Source organism: Pelodiscus sinensis, chromosome 5, assembly GCF_052426305.1.
Source record: "Pelodiscus sinensis isolate ZL-2025 chromosome 5, ASM5242630v1, whole genome shotgun sequence".
Classification (NCBI taxonomy): domain Eukaryota; kingdom Metazoa; phylum Chordata; order Testudines; family Trionychidae; genus Pelodiscus; species Pelodiscus sinensis.
This window is the reverse complement of record NC_143056.1, coordinates 45,163,076-45,181,990: the sequence shown is the minus strand read 5'-3', so window position 1 is coordinate 45,181,990 and position 18,915 is coordinate 45,163,076. Positions and strand designations below refer to the sequence as shown.

General features: G+C 37.8%; 2 protein-coding genes across 13 annotated transcripts in view; one reads left to right on the top strand and one right to left on the bottom strand.

Moving 5' to 3' along the window:
- Nucleotides 1-1,496, top strand: part of MIA2 (MIA SH3 domain ER export factor 2) — a 69,401-nt gene extending 67,905 nt beyond the window's left edge. For all 7 annotated transcript variants that reach the window (XM_006117716.5, XM_006117719.5, XM_006117718.5 and 4 more), the window contains one exon: nucleotides 937-1,496. In XM_006117716.5, coding sequence (XP_006117778.4) covers nucleotides 937-1,103 — 167 coding nt within the window. In that variant the 3' untranslated portion in view covers nucleotides 1,104-1,496. The remainder of the gene's footprint in view (nucleotides 1-936) is intronic.
- FBXO33 (F-box protein 33) overlaps nucleotides 1-18,915 on the bottom strand; it is a 107,085-nt gene that overhangs the window by 66,962 nt on the left and 21,208 nt on the right. The window contains exons 3-5 of one of the 6 annotated variants that reach the window (XM_075926890.2): nucleotides 15,721-15,884; nucleotides 15,199-15,372; nucleotides 7,352-9,338 (exon numbers count right to left, since the gene is read on the bottom strand). In XM_075926890.2, the coding sequence (XP_075783005.1) occupies nucleotides 9,067-9,338; nucleotides 15,199-15,372; nucleotides 15,721-15,884 (610 nt within the window). In that variant the 3' untranslated portion in view covers nucleotides 7,352-9,066. Of the gene's footprint in view, nucleotides 1-7,351; nucleotides 9,339-10,236; nucleotides 12,081-15,198; nucleotides 15,885-18,915 lie in introns of those variants that run through there. The other 5 variants (XR_012903390.2, XR_012903389.2, XM_075926886.2 and 2 more) reach the window with 5 other exon arrangements.

Genomic DNA, 18,915 nt, shown 5'->3' with positions numbered 1-18,915 from the left:
TGCTAGCCACCAGTGGAGTATTGTGTCCAGTTGTGAGTGCCACGTTTTAGGAAAGATACGGACAAAAATCCAATGAACAACAACTTAAGGGCTAGAAAACATGACCTATGAGGAAAAATGGAATTGGTTTTTGTTTAGTCTGGGAAAAGTAACAGCTTTCAAGTACCTAAGATTATTAGGAGGAGGAAAAAAAGTAAATTCTCCCTGACCTCTGATAAAGCAATAGACTTAAATTGTAGCAAGGGAGGTTTAGGTTGGACAATAGAAAAAACTTCCACTGAAATAAAGTGTCTAGGGAGGTTGTGGAATCTCCATAATTGGAGACACTTTTAAGAACAGGAATGCCTGTCAGGATGGGTGAGATGGTGGTTGGTCCTGCTTTGAGTGCAGGGACCTTTTGAGGGTCCTTCCAGTGTTGTGATTTTCAGGATCCCACATACTCCAAGCACACAATAGAACCTCATCATCAAATGTAGTTGGTGCAATTTAAAATATATGGCCTCAGGGACAGTTGTTTTTGGCACATTTTATACATTCAGATATTAGTTCTATAGGAAGGACAAGTGAGGGCCAGAGATGAATGCAGGATAACTTTATAGGTAGATGTCAGTTTGATCTTCACTTTTGATAACCATTAGGGAATCTTATAAAAAGCTTTAGGGGACACTACTTAATATTTTGTTGAAAGTATAAAAAAGTAACTTATCAGTTTAGTGTCTTCCACCTTTCGTCCCAACCTAACACTACAAATTCCTAGTTCAAGTCTTGGATTTTCTGGCATCATGACCTTTGATTGGTTGTCTTTAAACACTGTTACAAATTAAACTGCTGATTGCCATAGTGAGAAAAGGGTGTTTGTCCAGCACAGCATCTGTATTTTTTGGATAATGAAGCTTTAAAAAAAAGTTACTCACTAAATACTTTATTTTTAAACAGTGAGAAATCCATTTCCACTGAGGCCTTTTTCTCAGTATCTACCACCAAGAGCTGGATCTTTCCCACCTCCTCTGCCTTCACTTGAAAACAGAAGTGAGCCTCCTGGGTTAATTCATCAATCTAGTACTCCAGGTACAGAACATCCAGAGCCACCACAAGAAACTTGATGCTGCTGTATGACATTTTGGGAATTAACCTGATGTACTGTTTCTATACCTGTAAAGTCTTCTTACATCTTCAGTTAAGTAACTACTGTTACTTAAGTGATTCTATATAAATACTTTGCTCAAATTGAAGCTTAATAGAATAATTCTCAGGATAGTATTTTGTAAATAAGGATAAATTAAATGGCTCTTTGTACAGTAGAAATTTTAAATTAAGTATTTTTAATTTGAGTAACCTATTCTGAATGTATACAAAACACAACTAGAGTAACATTGAACACCGTTCAGCTACTATGTCTCATCTGCACAGGAAAACTCTGCATGCAAAGAACAGTGCTTGCTATAGAAGACAAATGTGAAAATGTTTGAATTAATAAAATGCAGTCACTTTGAAAACCTGTGTGGTATTAATGTTAATCAAACTGTTACATTTCTGTAATAATTACTTCTCTCTCACTTCATTTATCACATCTAACGTGAACTTTCTGCAATGTCTGCTTCTAAAGCATCAGTAGTTAAGCTACCTGAAGTCATTAAGCTCAAGTGATTTGTATTTTAGTTTAGAATACTACATTAGACAAGTATAAGTTAGGGATTTAAGTTGTTCAGTTTACCCTTGAAGAAAGAGTAGAAGGGAAGAGGGGCTTAAACCATTCCTTAGTTCAAATTTGTATCACTTAGTGATCTTATCCCATCCTTAATTAGTCCTGTTACAAACAGTCTAAAAATGGCTTCTGTTCTCATTAAAACCTCATGTCATTCTGGGGATTGCAGTAATAATGCATTTAGAAGCCTAAATGGCTTTGTTACTTTGCTGTATTAGATATTTTATATATGTGCATCTTGATGCTTGCCACTAAGGATGCGTCTACACTGCACCTGTAGCTCAAAATAAGATATGCAATTTGATCTTAATTTTGAAATAGCTTATCTCGAAATTTGGCACTGCGCCAAATTTCAAAATAAAATGTTATTCCAAAACAACCCTTAATCTTTGTGCAATGAGGGACATTGGAATAATGAGCCCATTATATTGAAATATAATGGGCTCACTCTTAAGATGCGGAATCACTATTTAGGGATACTGGCAGTCGCCCAAAATAGTTCCACAGTGTAGACGTAGCTTAAGTGGAGGAATGGTAACCATGATATGACAATGGCCAGGTTACAAACATGCCTGCTGAAAGCAAGCTGAATTTACTGAGACAGCCTTATTTCTTTTTTGTAATAGGAGTTTTAATATGATGTCTGTATGCCTTCTCCATTTACACTCCATTTTGAAAATTAAAACTGCAGGGAAAATGGGTATACTCCAGGAGGATAGTTAGGCACCTAACATTAGGCACAATTGTGATCCACAACAATCCTAGTTAGTTGCCTCAAGTATTGAATGAACATAGGCTCCTACAACACTAAAGTTTATTTTCTCATCATCCTTTCAAAAGCCTTTAACTAAATTGAGTCTTCCATCTTTTACATATAAAAGATAGCATGTAATGCAGAACTGCTACCACATTCCCTCCATAAACAAAACCAAAAATCTACCAAAAGAGCACTCAGCAAATACATCTTCTCTAAATACCAGTGTGTCCCATTATACCTGTCGTCCTTCCCACTCACATATATTTAGTTCTGACCACTCTCTCCTTCCAGAACTCACTACCAGCTGCAAACCATTTACAACTCAACTTCCCACAACAGGCCACATTTTATATTTTCTCAGCCAATCTTGGTTTCAATGCATTTAAGTGGCTGAATGCTATGAATCTGAAAGTTAACCAAAGAGTTAATTCAGTAATCAATCATTCTGAAAATCAGTTTCTGGTAGTTTACAACAGAAAAGGGACATACCACTTTCAAAAATTCCAAATTTCCTTTTAGAATACAGAATTAATACGGAGTTTGCTTCCCTGCTATTGTTTATAGAAGAATCTTTTGAGCAAGCTTAAGAGTATCACCACCAAAAATTCACATGCCTCCATTTTGTCTTTGCTTTATTTGTCTGATCAGTTTCAGAATTCTAGTTATGGTTATTGATTTTCACTGCTTCCCTGCTATTGTTTATAGAAGAATCTTTTGAGCAAGCTTAAGAGTATCACCACCAAAAATTCACATGCCTCCATTTTGTCTTTGCTTTATTTGTCTGATCAGTTTCAGAATTCTAGTTATGGTTATTGATTTTCACTGCAAATTAACTGGTCAACCACATACCTCATTTGGACCTGGAAGTACAAAGGCAGCGGCAGGCAGAAAAAAGCAAATATTTTTCTGGTAGTTTAACAGTACAGTAAAGGGAAAGTTTAATGCAAGGAAACTTTGTGCTAGTTTACAATGGTTAAAAGCAGCATTGTTTCTTTTCACAATAAAGTTTCAAAGCTGCATTAAGTCAATGTCCAGTTGTAAACGTCTAAAAACAGCCATATGAACAACCTCCATTCCCAACCTGTTAACTGAGATTTTACTCAACAGTAAAACAGAAGCAGGGGGGAGAAGGGAAGAGGCGCGCACTGCCAAAATGAATCTGATTTTATACTCAATGTTAAATTAAAGGCAAAGCACATGGCTTTGTATATGTCAGTTATAGAAATAAGAGTGGGTACAAAAATGTATAATGAAGTGTTTTTTAAAGTTGATATTGCCTCTATTTTATCTATTAAGTTTAAATATTCTTGTTATTTATGTACAAACCTTTAACACGCAGAACTCACAGGTAAGGTCCCACGAGGAAAGAAATCTAAAGGAAAAAGTTCAGGAGGGCTGGCAATTTGAGACCATATTAAAAGGCATAATAGGAAACTATCCCCATGCAAAGGAAAGATAGGAATGATGATAAAAGCCAAGATAGCTCCACCAGAAGCTCTTTATTGACCTGAAAAAAAAAATCAAAAAAGGAAACATACAAAAAATGGAAGCATTGTCAAATTAATATGAAAGTGTACAAAAAATGTTAGGGACAAAATCAAAGGCTAAGGCACAAAGGAGTTACCCCAGGAAATAGATATAAAAGGCAATCAGATGGTCTTTAAATGCATTAGGAGTGAGCAATAGACAAAGGAAAGTGTAGATCTTCTACTTAATGGGGAAGGAGAACTAACTAAAGACATCAAGAAAGATGAGGTGCTAAATTCTTATTTTGATTCAATCTTCACTAAAAAGGTTAAGGATAATCTGTTACTCAATTACTACTGATCACTGGGGGAAGGAATACAAGGCAAAACAGGGAAGAACAGGTTAAAGAATATTGAAGTAGGTTATATACATTTAAATCAACAGAGCCAAATGAAGGTACTTATGGAACTAGCTGAAGCAATCTAAGCCATTAACAATTATATCTGAGAACTCTTGGAGAACAGGACGAATTCCAGGAGACCAGAAAAGGGCAAATGTATCTATCATTAAAAATGGGAACAAGGAAGATCCAGGGAATTACAGACCAGGCTGGCTAATGTAAATAACTGGAAAAATACTGGAGCTAATTATTAAACAATCAGTTTGTAAGCACCTGGAGGATAGCAGTGTTATAAGGAATAGTTATCATGCATTTGTCAGGAACAAGTCATGCAAAACCAATTTAATTTTCTTCTTTAGTAATATTACTGATCTAGTGGATAGGGTTCAGGGAAGCAGGAGATGTGTTTATACCTTGATTTTAGTAAGCCTTTTCACAGAGTTCTGCATTACAATCTCAGGCAAATAAGGGAAATGTGATCTAGATGACTTTAATGTGGGTAATGCCTAACTGAAAGACTGAAGTCAAAGAGCAATTATTGATGGTTGCTACCAAATTGAGAGTGCATATTTAGTGGGATCCCACAAGGGTCAATCCTGGACCCAATGTTATTCGATATATGCATTAGCAATATGGACAATGGAGTAAAAAGAATTATAAAATGTGCAGAGGATACCAAGCCGAAAGGGACTGTAAGCAAAGATGAAATTCAGTACAAAATATTTCACCAAGGAAGCAAAAAATCAAAAGCACCATTACAAAATGGAGAATAAACTAGCTAGGTAGTAGTATAGCTATAGAGGATCACAAACTGAATATGAATCATCAACATACTGCAGAGTTGCTAATACATCCCAGAATCATATAACACTCCTGTTAAAAACATCAATTATGTAAGAAAAAGGTGGTAATCACCCTGCTCTACTCAGCACTGGTGAGTTCCCAGCTGCTGTAGTGTGTCCAATTCTTGGTACCACAATTTAAGTAGGATGTCGATAGTGAGGAAAAAGTCCAGGACAGCAAATATAAATAAGTTTAGAAAACCTGATCTATGGAGGAAAGATTGAATTAAAAAAAAAAAGCAGACATTTAGTTTTCAGAAAAGAACTGATGGGAAACCTAATAGTCTTCCAATATGTTAAGGGCTATTATAAAAGAGGATGGTCATCCATTGTTCTCCATATCAACATAAAGTAAGAAGTAGTAGCACTTGGTGCAGATTAAGCCAATTACAATTTTGGTTATATATTAGGGAAAATGTTCTAACTATAAGGATAGTTAAGCTGTGGAATAGAATTCCAAGGGAGGTCATGGAGTCTCCGTCTTTGGAAGCTTTTAAAAACAATTTAGACAAATACCAGTCAGGGATGGTCTATGTTTAATTGGTCCTGCCACAACAGAAGGGGCTGGAATTGACTTAGAGGTCCCTTGGGCTTCCTTCTTGTGCAAAACCCTAGGCAAATGAAGTGCAGATTAGCATATTACCATGCTTCATTTGCATAATTACTTAAAAGCCGTTTTTGGGCAAAAAAGAGCCGTCTACACAGCGCCTTTTTGTGCAAAACCCCCCTCTTGCGCAAGAGCTGTCCTTCCTGAAAAAATTAGGAAGAGGGGGTTTTTGTGCAAAAAGGCGCTGTGTAGATAGCTCCTAATTAATTATGCAAATGAAACATGACAATACGCTAATCTGTGCTTCATTTGCATAGGCTTTTGCGCAAGAAGGAAGCAGTGTAGACGTAGCCTTGCAGTCCTACCAGAATCAGAAATGTAAGTGAAATAACATGCATTCCTTTGCATTAGTCAAGAAAATAAACTACTCTGCGGTTCTAGGTCATTTTTGCCCTCAAACTGGGAAATCAGTGAACAGCTAACCAAAGGAACAGTTTAGAAAGAAAAACAATATTTGCACTAGCTTTAAGAAAGAACAAAACTGATGCAGAATAGTACCTGTCTCTAAGGCTTACAATCTAATTGCACAAAACACTGGATATTAACATTGTTGGGGACTTATTTTGTTAAGCAAAGGAACATTTATCCTTTTCATTAAGTTCTTCTTGATCTGAGCTTCCTCCTGGACAGAGGGAGACTTAACCTTACATTTTAATTTGAATGGGATAGCATTCCTTCTACTGCAAGCTGCCTTTCAGGCAATAAAAGACTCGGGATGTAAGCCCAGGATCTGAAACCACAATACTAATGCTGAAAAGGCAACAGTCATAATGGCACTCATGCATTTTTGCCTTTCATTTGATATCACTAATAAGCAACAGGATACCCTCCATTATCCTTCCCCCACTATTCACACCAAAAGCTACTTTCCTCTTAAAAGGGGACGGGTTACATGACTGTTCTGCAGACTTAGCAAAAGAAACAACAGACACTAGGCACATCTCAGTAAGCAGCATGGCTTATGGGATTAGTAATAATTTTTTATCCTAAACATTCATCTTCAATAATCAGGGTTAAAATAATATTTGGCACACAAGCACACTAAACAACCACTTAGTTCTCATGGCACAGCCAGTCACTGACATTGTGACTGCTGTTTCTACCGGTTTACCCAACATGTACAGTTTTCCTCCATGGTATGTAATCAGATTTATAAAAATAGATAAAATGTCAAACTGAAGCATTGTAGGTATTCATAATCTATTTAATAGTGGGACACTGACATGAATACTACAGTTTTTTAGAGCACATGAGATTTTGAGTTAAGCAGTTGCAATTGGTGCAGAATTTGTGTCTTCTAATATTCTACAATTTACTGTATCAGACTAAGTCACATTGAGTGTGTAATATTTGGTCTGTGCTAGCTGACTAGTTTGTGTTAAGCACTTTATTTTAATCAACATTTTAACAAAGTACCATCCAAATAAGAAACATTTACTGTAGGATCTATTTCAGACTAAGCTTTGCTGAACCTGTAACAATGGGTACTAACAATTATACACAATTTATGAATGATTGCTGCAGCTTAATGCTAAAAATCCTCATGCTGATACAATAAAATATTTTACAATGATCAGTTTTTAATGCTTTATTCATTGATTAAAAGAATATACATTTAACATAAACCATACAACATCAGTCATCAGTTCAAACATTCAGCTGGTTTCCTTACATTTTCTGTCAGGAGTTTTTCAATCTGATCACATTTATAAGATAAAATCTCACCACATCTGGCATATACACACACACTGTGCCAGTGGATTCACTCTACTGATGTACATATAAAATCCGCATGGTATGTGCTCACTGGAGACAAAACAGCGCACACCTGTCAAAAGGTCATTTTAATATAAGATGGTAAAACCATTTGTAAAACACATATAAACTTTTTCCATAAATAGAATCATATCTGGACATCTGTTGCATAAATTGTGTTTCCAAAGCTTACAATATAGCAGCCAGGTCTCAGCACTGCTGGGCACCCACGTTGGCCACTTACTTTAATTATTGCAGACTGTCCTTTAACATTAAATGCACAACATTCGTACCACTTAAAACTGGGGTCAGGTGGAAGTCTCACAGAGACCACGTCTGTACCGCGGTTGCCCTGAAACAGTTAAATCGGCTTTTAAAGCCTCTCAGATATAACAAGATTTTAAAACATACTTCATGGAATGTTCTTCATGCATCATAGCAGCTCATACCTGTGATAGAACAAGCTTTGTATTTATTTCCTTTCCTTCCTTTACATTCACTATTCACAGTGAAACAGGTGCATGTTTGTTTAAGAGTTCTGAGGTTGCTGACTGAGCCACAGCACAGCTGTGTACCACAGGTCGAAACTCGACCTTATATATTACAATCTAGCAGTATCTGGCAGACCAACAGTTGGCCTGCCCCTGCCAGCATGTGGGCACTTCTTCATTTTTAATCTATTCTTTGGCAGCTGACACAGGCGCTGACAGAGAAAGTCCAGTGACTTGGTTGCTAGGGATTTCACGACTAATGTTTGTTTGCAAGTATATACATTTAAATTTATATCTTCATTGTTATGGTTTTACCCCATTGGAGTGTGTAAACTTATATTTCCTTTTAAATCTGGGCCCAAAGCTAACTCATATGGAGAAACAGAGATCATGAGAATAAGAAACTATGAGAATTTACAAAGGATTAGAAATCCTATAATTTATAGTCTAAGAGCTTGCAATTCAGGTGAGTAACTGAAAAAAGCTGCACAGTGCTACAAACTACTACTTAATAACTGAAAAAGATTTCGAGAATGGTAGTAATTCATGCTTCAGAAACTGCATGTGAAATTCAAGTTTACAAGGAACTGGCAATTGGGCAGTCTTCCTTTTTTAAAAACCTAATAAGTAGCATGCTACCAGATTATATGACAGTGATTGCATACAAATCCAGAGGGCTATGGATATTTAGAAAATTGGCTCCTGAGCACTAAACTCCAACATAGTAAAATAATTGAAGATGCAGAGTTACTCAGTAAAATATATAGTTAGCCGGCAACCTCAGACAACCTTCGGCTGTATCTCTATAAGGTTTGGTAGACAAGTCCATTAACCGTGAAAGCCCTAAACGTTGCCACTTTCAGCTTCTAAACCAATACCCGACTACGTTCTTTGATCAAGAAGTAGAATACACATATATAATTCTATATAGCTAATACTGATTAAACACAGCACAAAAGGGGTTAATTCACACTACTGAAAAACATAATAGGATCCTACTTGCATATGTAACCACAGGAATTGTAAATAAAAAAAAAAAGAGCTAAATGCCTTCACTGAAGCTTTGCATCTCTCTATAAAAATGACGAGTTGGCTCAGTAAAGACACTGAATAATTCTATGTCCATGACTGCATGCCAAGGTCGACCCAATCCAAGCGATACCTGCTCAATGAGGTTATGTACTGGATCCACATCCTGATCAGCCAGTTCACCTTGGTCGAAATCAATGCTTTCTTCTGTGACTTCTAGCACTTTCAAATCAGAGCCACGAAGACGAGCAATTGCAATGAGGTTATGGGCCCACACTGTGTAACCTGGGTGGGTGAGGAAAAAGCAGCTGTTACTTCATTGCAAGACTGCTTTTTAAAAGTGTTTAAAACCTGAGAACCCTGACTCAAACTGTCTTTTCCCCCCATCCAATTTTGCCTTTTTTCCCATTTGACAATCTTTTTTCTGCATATTTAAGAAGTTGCAAGCCATAACGCTCCAATTTATTGTTATCAAGTGAGGAAATAAAACTTAATAATATTTTAAGTAGTTACCCTCTCCCCAACTTTGTTGGATCTCCTCCCTTCCCCTATAAAGAATAAATAAATCTACTTTTCCTACAAATTATTATTTAGGCTCTGGGGCAAACCAAGTATTTTAGACCTAAACTACTTGACAGTTTACGTGTGTTATAGTAATAGAGATTAAATTAAATTAATGGAGATTGCCTATCTCCTAGAGCTGGAAGGGACCTTGAAAGATCAAGTCCAGCCCCCTGCCTTCACAGCAGGACCAAGTACCATCCCTGACAAATTTTTGCCCCAAATCCCTAAATGGCCTCTGCAAGGATTGAACTCACAACCCTGAGTTTAGCAGGCCAATGCTCAAACCACTGAGAGATGTAGCCGTGTTAGTCTGGTCTAGCTGAAACAAAAAACAGAACTACAGTATGTAGCACTTTAAAGACTAACAAGATGGTTTATTAGGTGATGAACTTTCGTGGGCCAGACCCACTTCCTCAGATCAAATTGTGGAAGAAAATAGGCATGACCATATATACCAAAGGGATACAATCAAAAAAAGTGAACACATAAAAAGGACAAATCAAATTTCAGAACAAAGGGGGGGTTGGGGGGGAGGTTTTACCTTTACATTTACCTTCCCCCCCCCCCCAATTCCCCCTCTGTTTTGAAATTTGGTTTGTCCTTTTTATGTGTGTTCACTTTTTTTTTTAATTGTATCCCTTTGGTATATATGGTCATGCCTATTTTCTTCCACAATTTGATCTGAGGAAGTGGGTCTGGCCCAGGAAAGCTCATCGCCTAATAAACCATCTTATTCTTTAAAGTGCTACATAGTTAAGTGTGTTATGTGCAAGAAAGAGTGCATGATTAATCTTAAGTGAAAGCACAGATGTAAGAACTGAACTAAAACTGTGTTTGCAGTACAAAGGAATTCTGAAGAGGTTTGATTTTTCCGTGTTACAATTAGGACCTATTTTCTATTACAAGACTCCATTTTCACAGTGATTGTGGCCTTTCCTCACAGATCATTTCACCTTTCATGAAAACCAAGTCCCTTTAATGATGAAAACTTTTTCACTCAACTGCAGAATAATCTTAACTGAAATGAAATATGGCAATCATGAAATTATCTTTGCTACCTACTACAAGTGCATATTGTATTTCCCCGGAAAGAAAAAGGTTAATTATATCCCCAATTACTAGCAAACTTGCTTTTTATCGCTTGGTTTAAAAAACATGCTGGGTTCCTCCTATCTCACTACCACCTACTACACACCATCTAGAATTTCCCTCTTCTTCTGGTGCCTACCCTTTGCTTCCCCATTTTATTCCTGCCAACATGAAGTAGCTAGAAGTACTTTACTTCTCACCTAAGACGCAAATGCTCTTGCTGAAGTCTGTATAAGAAACTCTAAGAGCGGAAGAAACTGCAGTCTCATCCAAGGCACAGAAAGTTATCTAGTATATAAATATAAGCAAGGTTTGATTCTCTGTGGGATGGTCTTCAACAATGTAGATAATGGATTCTGTATAGCAACAACCAGCGAGAAAATATCACAGTCAAGAGGACAGTGGAGACTGAAGTAAATGAGGCAATAAGAGGAAGTAGTAAGGAGAATGAAAATCTTTCACCGTCTCTTGAAGCTTCCAACAGAAAAAAACTATTCAAAGCTAGCACTCTGCCACCCAGGGCATCTGCAAATTACCCTGGAGGAGTTTTGTGTCACTGTGCATATGCAGAATTCATTGCCCCTGCAGGGTTCTTTGCTTCCCCCTCAGAAAAATGATTTCTGATGGGGAAGGGAATCCACAAGAGCAATCATGAGTCTTCCACCAGGAATGCAGATAGGCCAGTTTGGATGCCCAGAGCAGTTGCCAGAGATGTAAAATCACTGTAAAGACACTCTGTGCCTGCAGCATGCCTAGTGTGGAGGGGGAGGCTTTGGAATGTTTCTGAGGTGTGGGGCAAGGCTCTGTCCCTTCACACAGAGCAGAAGGTAGCAGCTTATCTGGTTAGTGAATGCTTCCCAAGAGTGTGAAACAGGCGTAAAGGGCAGTATGGGCCTATAAATGATCTAATTATTGGACTGAAAAAAAAAAACTATCAAAATGTTGCCCATGAATGATTTGCTACTGACCTTTCTGGAGATGGTCAGTAGTCAATATAAATTAGGAGTTTGAGTCTCCAGCTCTCATGTGCTCTTCGGTTGCCTATGATGTAACACTGAGCATATGCCTGTACATATTTGTTAAAAAATAACCTGAAGTAAAGACTGCTAAAATCTTACCAGAGGTCTTAGTCTCTCCTTCCAGAAGAGAACATGAAAAGACTTTAGCAGGCAGAAAGGAATCTAATCCACAAAGGAGGGGCCAGATGAGATCCCTTAGGTTTACATCATGAAATCTCAAATCACCTCTTCCCCATAGTCCTTGTCCCTCTGGGGAAGATTCACCCCTCTCCCCTTTTCATGCAAAGTGGGTGGGCTTGTTTTCAGTCCCAGAGATTGTCTCAATACTTCTCTCTTACTGCTTCAGGAAGATACACTGTAAGGAAGGTAGCAGAAGTTACTCTGTGAAGGCAGGAAAAACTCTTAAGGCCCCACCCAATAAGAAAAGGAATATAGGAGTTAGATTTTTCTAATCCAATGACAAACAGCAGCCAAAAGCATGCAGACCAAATAAATCCTAGCTACTGACTGGTCATTACCTTCTGAGCTATCAGTCATAGAACAACCGTTCATTTTGGCTTGAAGAACATTTAAAGTTTATTTTCTTTTTCTTTCTTTTTTTAAGGGTAACAGATAGAAGGGAATTAAACTGGTAGTAGGTGGCCACAAAATCCAGTGTTTTTTCTTTTTTTTAAATATAAGAACAAATTGCTTTGTTGAGCTTAAAGAGGTCTATTGTATCATCACATGTTCCTGACAGTGTTTTTGTAATTGTCACCTGAGACCCAGAAGAAAGATGCTCATAATTCAGTGTAAGTACTTTGATTACAAGAGGAGAGGACAGATATAAAAATATTTAGTTAGCTTCTGAAAGTACAAGGAATGGATGTAAGAGAAGATTCTCTCCATCTACCCCTCCTCTATCTGCCACATTAGATGTAGTTATCAAGTCAGACTTCTTAAAAAATAAATAAATAAATAAAACAACTTCTACAGTTAACAGAGATAATCTTTACTACCAATCAGGACCTAAAAAGATAGAATTTGTGATTTTTAAATTGTAAAAAAGTTTAGAAACTATTATGTTTTTAAGAATAAGAATGATGCTTCCTTTAAAAAAAATAGTAGAAATTATGGAGGACAGAGCATGCAATATGAACATTTTAGCTTTTTCTGAAGAATTTAAAATTGATTCTTGAGATAGACAGCTGCATTTGCAACCTATTGTAACAAAAATGTAGTTTTCACTTCTAAGTTTTTAAATATTTTAGCGAACATAAAACTTCAGATGTTATTTTTATTTCGTTACTCACAAAATAACTGGCAGACAGTCTGGTAGCATAATGAAGAAAAATATAATCTTTCCCCAATTTAGCCAAGATATGAAAAGCACAGCTGAAAGTATTTTATTTAGAGATTTGCTTTCATTTATTTGGACATGTTTCCCTCCCTCCACCCCACACTAGAAAATAAGAAATTGCCCTAAGCTTGTCCCTTCTAATGACTCTAAAAAGATCAGATAATTATGTAACTTCAAACTCTCCAATTAATAAAGATGATTACATTTTTGCTTGTCTATTGCTTTACCGGAATGTTTGCTCGATAGACATGTGACAACACCACATATTTCATATGCTGAATTTGTTAGCTTGTAAATTTACAGCTGTTTGTTTATATTAGGTATATCTTGGGGGATGTCTGAAAATTCTCCCCCTGTATTGTGAGCAAAGTTTTTGGGATAATAACTGCATCAAATCAATAACAATTTGGTTACATTTTAATATTAGGTGCCTAGCTTTAGCCACCTAAAATAGCATTTAGTCATTAGGGCACAGTTAGACTAGAGAGATAATAGCGGCATAGCTGTAAGCTCTCTAATGTCACCACTCTATACTAGGGATATTAAGAAGCATGCACTTCATTAACTGTGTAGTTGACAAAAAGTTTACACTATTACTTCCCTAGTCTATACTAATGGAAAAGAGCTCTGGCATTGGTTTAACTACTCCAGCTACTGCTGCTTGCAGGCGCTATGTCAACAGTGCTATCCACATCGGTGCTTATGTCGGTGTAATTTAGGTCGCTCATAGGGATTATTTATTCATACTACCTGAGTGACCCAAGTTAAACTGATACAAGCTCTAGACAGCCTCAGATCTGTTGGTTGCATCGAGTTAGGTGACATTTGACTCAAGGAAATTTTTAGTGATTAAATAGAAAAATCAAAGAATTGGGAAGATTCAATCTGATTTTTATTGGAAAATAATTAAAGTTTGTAGCTGAAGCCTCTTTCTTGTGAGTATCTGACTACCCTTTCCCATCTCCCGCTTTGTGGAAAACAGTGAAATTTGCCCTTTGGTGCTTAAATCATGAGCCTCTGCTATTTGAGCCAAAGGATTAAACAACCCTCCGCCCCTCCCAGAAGCTGTTTGGAAAAAAGGAGGTCCACTCCTACAGAGCAGATCTCAAAATTGAGACCTTAGTCCCTACCTATAAAAGCAGCAGTAGACACAACCTTCTCACCCCCCAATGGCTGGTCCACATAAGTTATGAAAAGCCACACTACAAGTGCTACGTTAGTATTAAGTTTCCTTAATTTGTTAAATGAATATTATCTACTTTTGTCTGCTATAGGTCACTAGTTGAAATCAGATAATACATAAGAGTAAGTTCCTTTTCTCGGAGTCTGAATTCAGAGTGGATTAGAGGTTTACAGTAATAAATAGCTAGTATAGACAATTAATGTAAGTCACATTTGATGGCGTCTGGTTAGGCACCCACCTAAAACTATTTCAAATGCAGAGAAATGCAGTTTATGCTACTCTCCCACCTGCAATCAAACTCAGGGAATATATTCAAAACTTTATCAGCCAATACTTCAGCCTGTCAGCTGCTGCTAGATATTTAGTAGTTTGGTACTACACATCTCCTCTCAAACCTAGATTCACTGTGAGCCATACATATTTACAACTGGGAAGTAATAGTACCTAATCCTCACTGCAAAATTAAACTAATAGTAAGCAGCAAGCATTTCCAATTCTCATAAATGCCGTGGATAATACATAGCTTAATGTAATAAAGATCCTCCACACATTCAATATGAGCCTTTCACAGCATGGAATTTCATATACCACCTTCTTTTGGAACCTTACCAAAAAACCTCTTGTTCATTCTCATTTATACAAGCTACATGTGTGTGAACAGAATTGCACAGAAAAATTTGTTTACAATCAGTAGCTTACTAGCTACATAATTTGTTACGAGAAATAAGAATAACTATAGTATTTTGGAATGACTTTACACTTTTAAATTTGATTGAGATTTTTTTTTCCAGTATCTGTATAAAACAGTTTCTAGAATTACCATCATCTGCAGGATTTTTAGGGCAGTAACTAATGTTATTACTACAAAACATATGATAGTGATTTTCAGAAAAGACTAAAGCATCAAAAAGGTCAAAGTCACTTACTATGTTTAGACATAGCATTACCTACCATGAACTGCTAGGAGAGAGAGCCTTGTACACCTCCACGCTAACAAAACCAGTGGATCTTCATTACGGTTGTCACTAAGATCTGGGAAGCCAGACATATCTATCACATCATTCATTAATATAAAATGAGTGAGAAACTTGTCATACTGCCTGGATATGAGGTCAACAACAGCCCCTGAAACACAAGTGATGTAGCTGTCAAAATGAATTCTCTCTAGTGGGATACTGGGCTTAAGAATTCTCAGCATGTCATCACTCTTGACATTAAAAGCCATAATATAGACCCGAAGATTAGTGCTGTTGCGTGTCAGTGCCTTCCAATTCTCATCTTCTGGCATGTTTTCCAAGGACTTGTGCATTATGGAAATATTGTGGATCAGAAGAGAGAGTCGATGCAAAGGCACATGGTTACTATCAGCCAGGACTCTTGCCATTTCAGCTGTAAAATCACAGAAATCCAAGGCGAGTGAGCGCAGATTCACAAAGCGCTCCAATTCAACTGCAGTGATAAGAGTGGTATTACCAGGAATGTGGTTGTCCAGTAAACTCAGATGTTCCATGGTGTTGGCAATGGGGTTTGATAAAGATGACAATGATGTGGGAGTGACTATTTGCAGCATAAACCCACAAGACAGCCACTTCAGTTGCCTGCTATTGCCCAGTATTTCTTCAAAAAGCTGTTGTATTCTGAAAAAACAAACAAACAACCAAGCCTATTAAATATGCGATCCCCCCACCCCGTATTGTGAGCAAAATTTTTCAGATAATAACTACATCAAATCAATAACAATTTGGTTAAATTTTAAAAGTTCAATGGCTAAAGATAGGCACCTAAAATAGCATTCAGTCATTAGGGCACAGCTAGACTAGAGAGTTTACAGCGGCACAGCTGTAAACTCTAACATCACCATTCTATACTGATGGAAGAGAGCAATAGAAGTGCCTAGCATTTTGTATTTATTCAAGAGAGACTCTTCTCTTTCAATTAGGGCATGATTCTGTAGTTGTGCTATGGCATGCCCTTCCCCCGGCTCATCAATTAACTGTGTCTGCATTTACACTTTCACATCCCTAGTACTGATTGCTCCCCCGGAAAATGTTGCCTACTGAAGAGAAGTGACCCATATTCCTCAGAGACAAGCTTTTTTAAAACTAAAGTTTAAGGGAAATCCAATTCAGCCATTTTGCGGTTATATAAATATGAGCAACTACCACTTTACAAAAGCCTCTGAGGTTTCATCCTCTAAGGCAATCCTCAACCCCAGTGGTTCTCAACCTTTTTGATACTGGGGACAGGCAAACCCATTTACAAACTTTTGGCAGACCAGGAATGTTTTATTTGCATATTCATTATGGAAATTATGAATATGCAAATAAAATATTACTAGTCTGCCAAAAGCGCCTCCCAGAGACCTCAGTGCCAGCCCTAAGCCCTAGAGCCCCCCAACCCCTCCACTACCCCCAGCATCAACTATTGATCCCAGAGTCCCCTGCACCCAACCCTCCCAGTGCTAGCATTCCACCCTCAGAATCCCACAGTGCCAGCCCCGCATCCCAAACTAGGGATATTGAATATCAACTAACTAACTAACTAACTAGTCAATATGGGGTCTCTTGTGCATTTCAAAGACTGAAATGCTGCATGAAGCCCAGGGCAAGCTGGGTCCCCCACTGAACCTAGGCTCCATATCTGCACTTCCTCTTTGAAATGCACAAGAACCCCACAAGAAGAAAAAATACAATATTTGCAAGAAGGGAGCTAAGTCAGGTTAAAAGTCTCAAAGAATACAATACAAAAGCCTTGAACACAAAACTTAAAAAGATAATCATGCCAAAAATCAAGTTCTTCTGAGCTGAATTGCTACACAGTACACATTGTGTATGTTTACATACACAGACAAAGAATGTTATGTAAAGGGCATCTAATCACAGAAGAAAATGAAAAATGTCTATGTGCATGTATATCTTTAATCAGAGGCTAAAATGTGGTAGAAAGGTAAGCTCATCCTATCTTGCAATATTGTATATAAGCATTTTTAATAAATATCTAATATTTTAAGTTAAGTCTTCCTTCTGCCATATCTCTCTCTCTAGATATATAAAGAAGTTTTTCCTGACAAGTGATAGAATGACAACATGTTCTCCTGCATTCTGGCCACGAAAGCAGCCAGAAAGAGGGGCGTTTGGCAAGTGTAGCGAGCATCGGGCGCAGTCCATTAGTGAACAGTAAAATATGAAATGCATGTATGTTCAACATGGTATTACTGGGTATGCCTAAACATATACTTCAGTTCTTTTATTGTCGTCGTCGTCATCATCATCAACCACCACCACGGGCTAAATGCCTGTTGGCGTCCGATGCCTCCCTCACTATTTCCTTCCATCTTTCCCTGTCCAGTGTGGAGTGGCTTAGTTTCTGCAGATTAGCTCCGCACCAATCTACTATATCATCTGCGCATTCTCTGTGGGGTCTGCCTCTCCTATTCGGACTATCCATTATGCCGAATACCAGGGTCTCAACTTTTCACTTTTCGTTCATTCTGCAGATATGCCCAAATAGCTGTAACTTTGGTTGTATAACCTTCTGCAGTAGTTTCTCTTTTGGCTGTATCTTCCTATACAATTCCTCGGTGACTTTCTACATCCATCCTATTCTCAGGATCTTTCTATAACAACTCCTCTTGAATGCCAATATCCTTGTTTTTATTCTTTAATTATCACCCATATGTCTCATCCATACAACATGCTGCTAAATACACACTTTTCAAGACACTCAGTTTCATTCCTAAACTAATCACTTTACTTTTCCAGATATTATCCATGGCCTTCAAACGCACTCTTGCTTTCACTATTCTTTTATTGTGCAGCCTATTAATTTAGGTTGTGCTTCTCTAATGTCTAGATATTCATGTTTAATCTTAAAACAATATAGTTTAAAATATTACTTGAGCATTTTGCTTTTGATTGCTCTGTTAACTGAATTGGATTAACTATAATTGCACAATTGTGGCTTCTAATATTGTTCTGTACTGTACTAGAAGTAAGCTCTTCCAATCAAAGCAGAGATGCTGAACATTTAAGATCTCAGATATACAGTAATAATCATACACAAATCCCTGAATTTAAGCCTGATTAGACTCTTCCTGCAGAACTAACCATCCATATGTCCACCAAAAAAAACTATACAGCCACTTCAACTAAATTTTTCTAGCTATCTAATGCAGAGACAACCCTTCTAGTACCACCCACCCACCCTGTCTCAAATATTTAAATAACTCAACTGAGGGTATTTTACATGGCACAATAACCATATATAGGGATAATAAAAAATGAGACTCAGTCAGTGGCATAGGCAGACTGGGACATTTGGGTGGGCCAGATCCAGGAGCTATCAGGGCTACCTCTCCTCCCATCCAACCCCATGGGTGTGGGAAATAGATGCTGTGGAAAATGGGGGGGCCGACCTGAATAAATGTGCACCCCCCATCTGTGCTGCCCCACCTCCACTGGGCACTCCTGCTGGAAAGTGAGGCTGGGGACTTGCCCTGCTCTGTCTGGTGCTCCAACTGTGGAGCGGAGTCAGTGGCTTCCCCTTCTGTCTGCTGGCACTCCAACCAGGGAGTGGTGACAGAACTGCCCAGTTCCAGGGCTCCTGCTGGAAAAATGGAGTCAGGGAGCAAGGGCTTGCCCAGGTCCAGCTGGGAAGAGGAACTTGAGG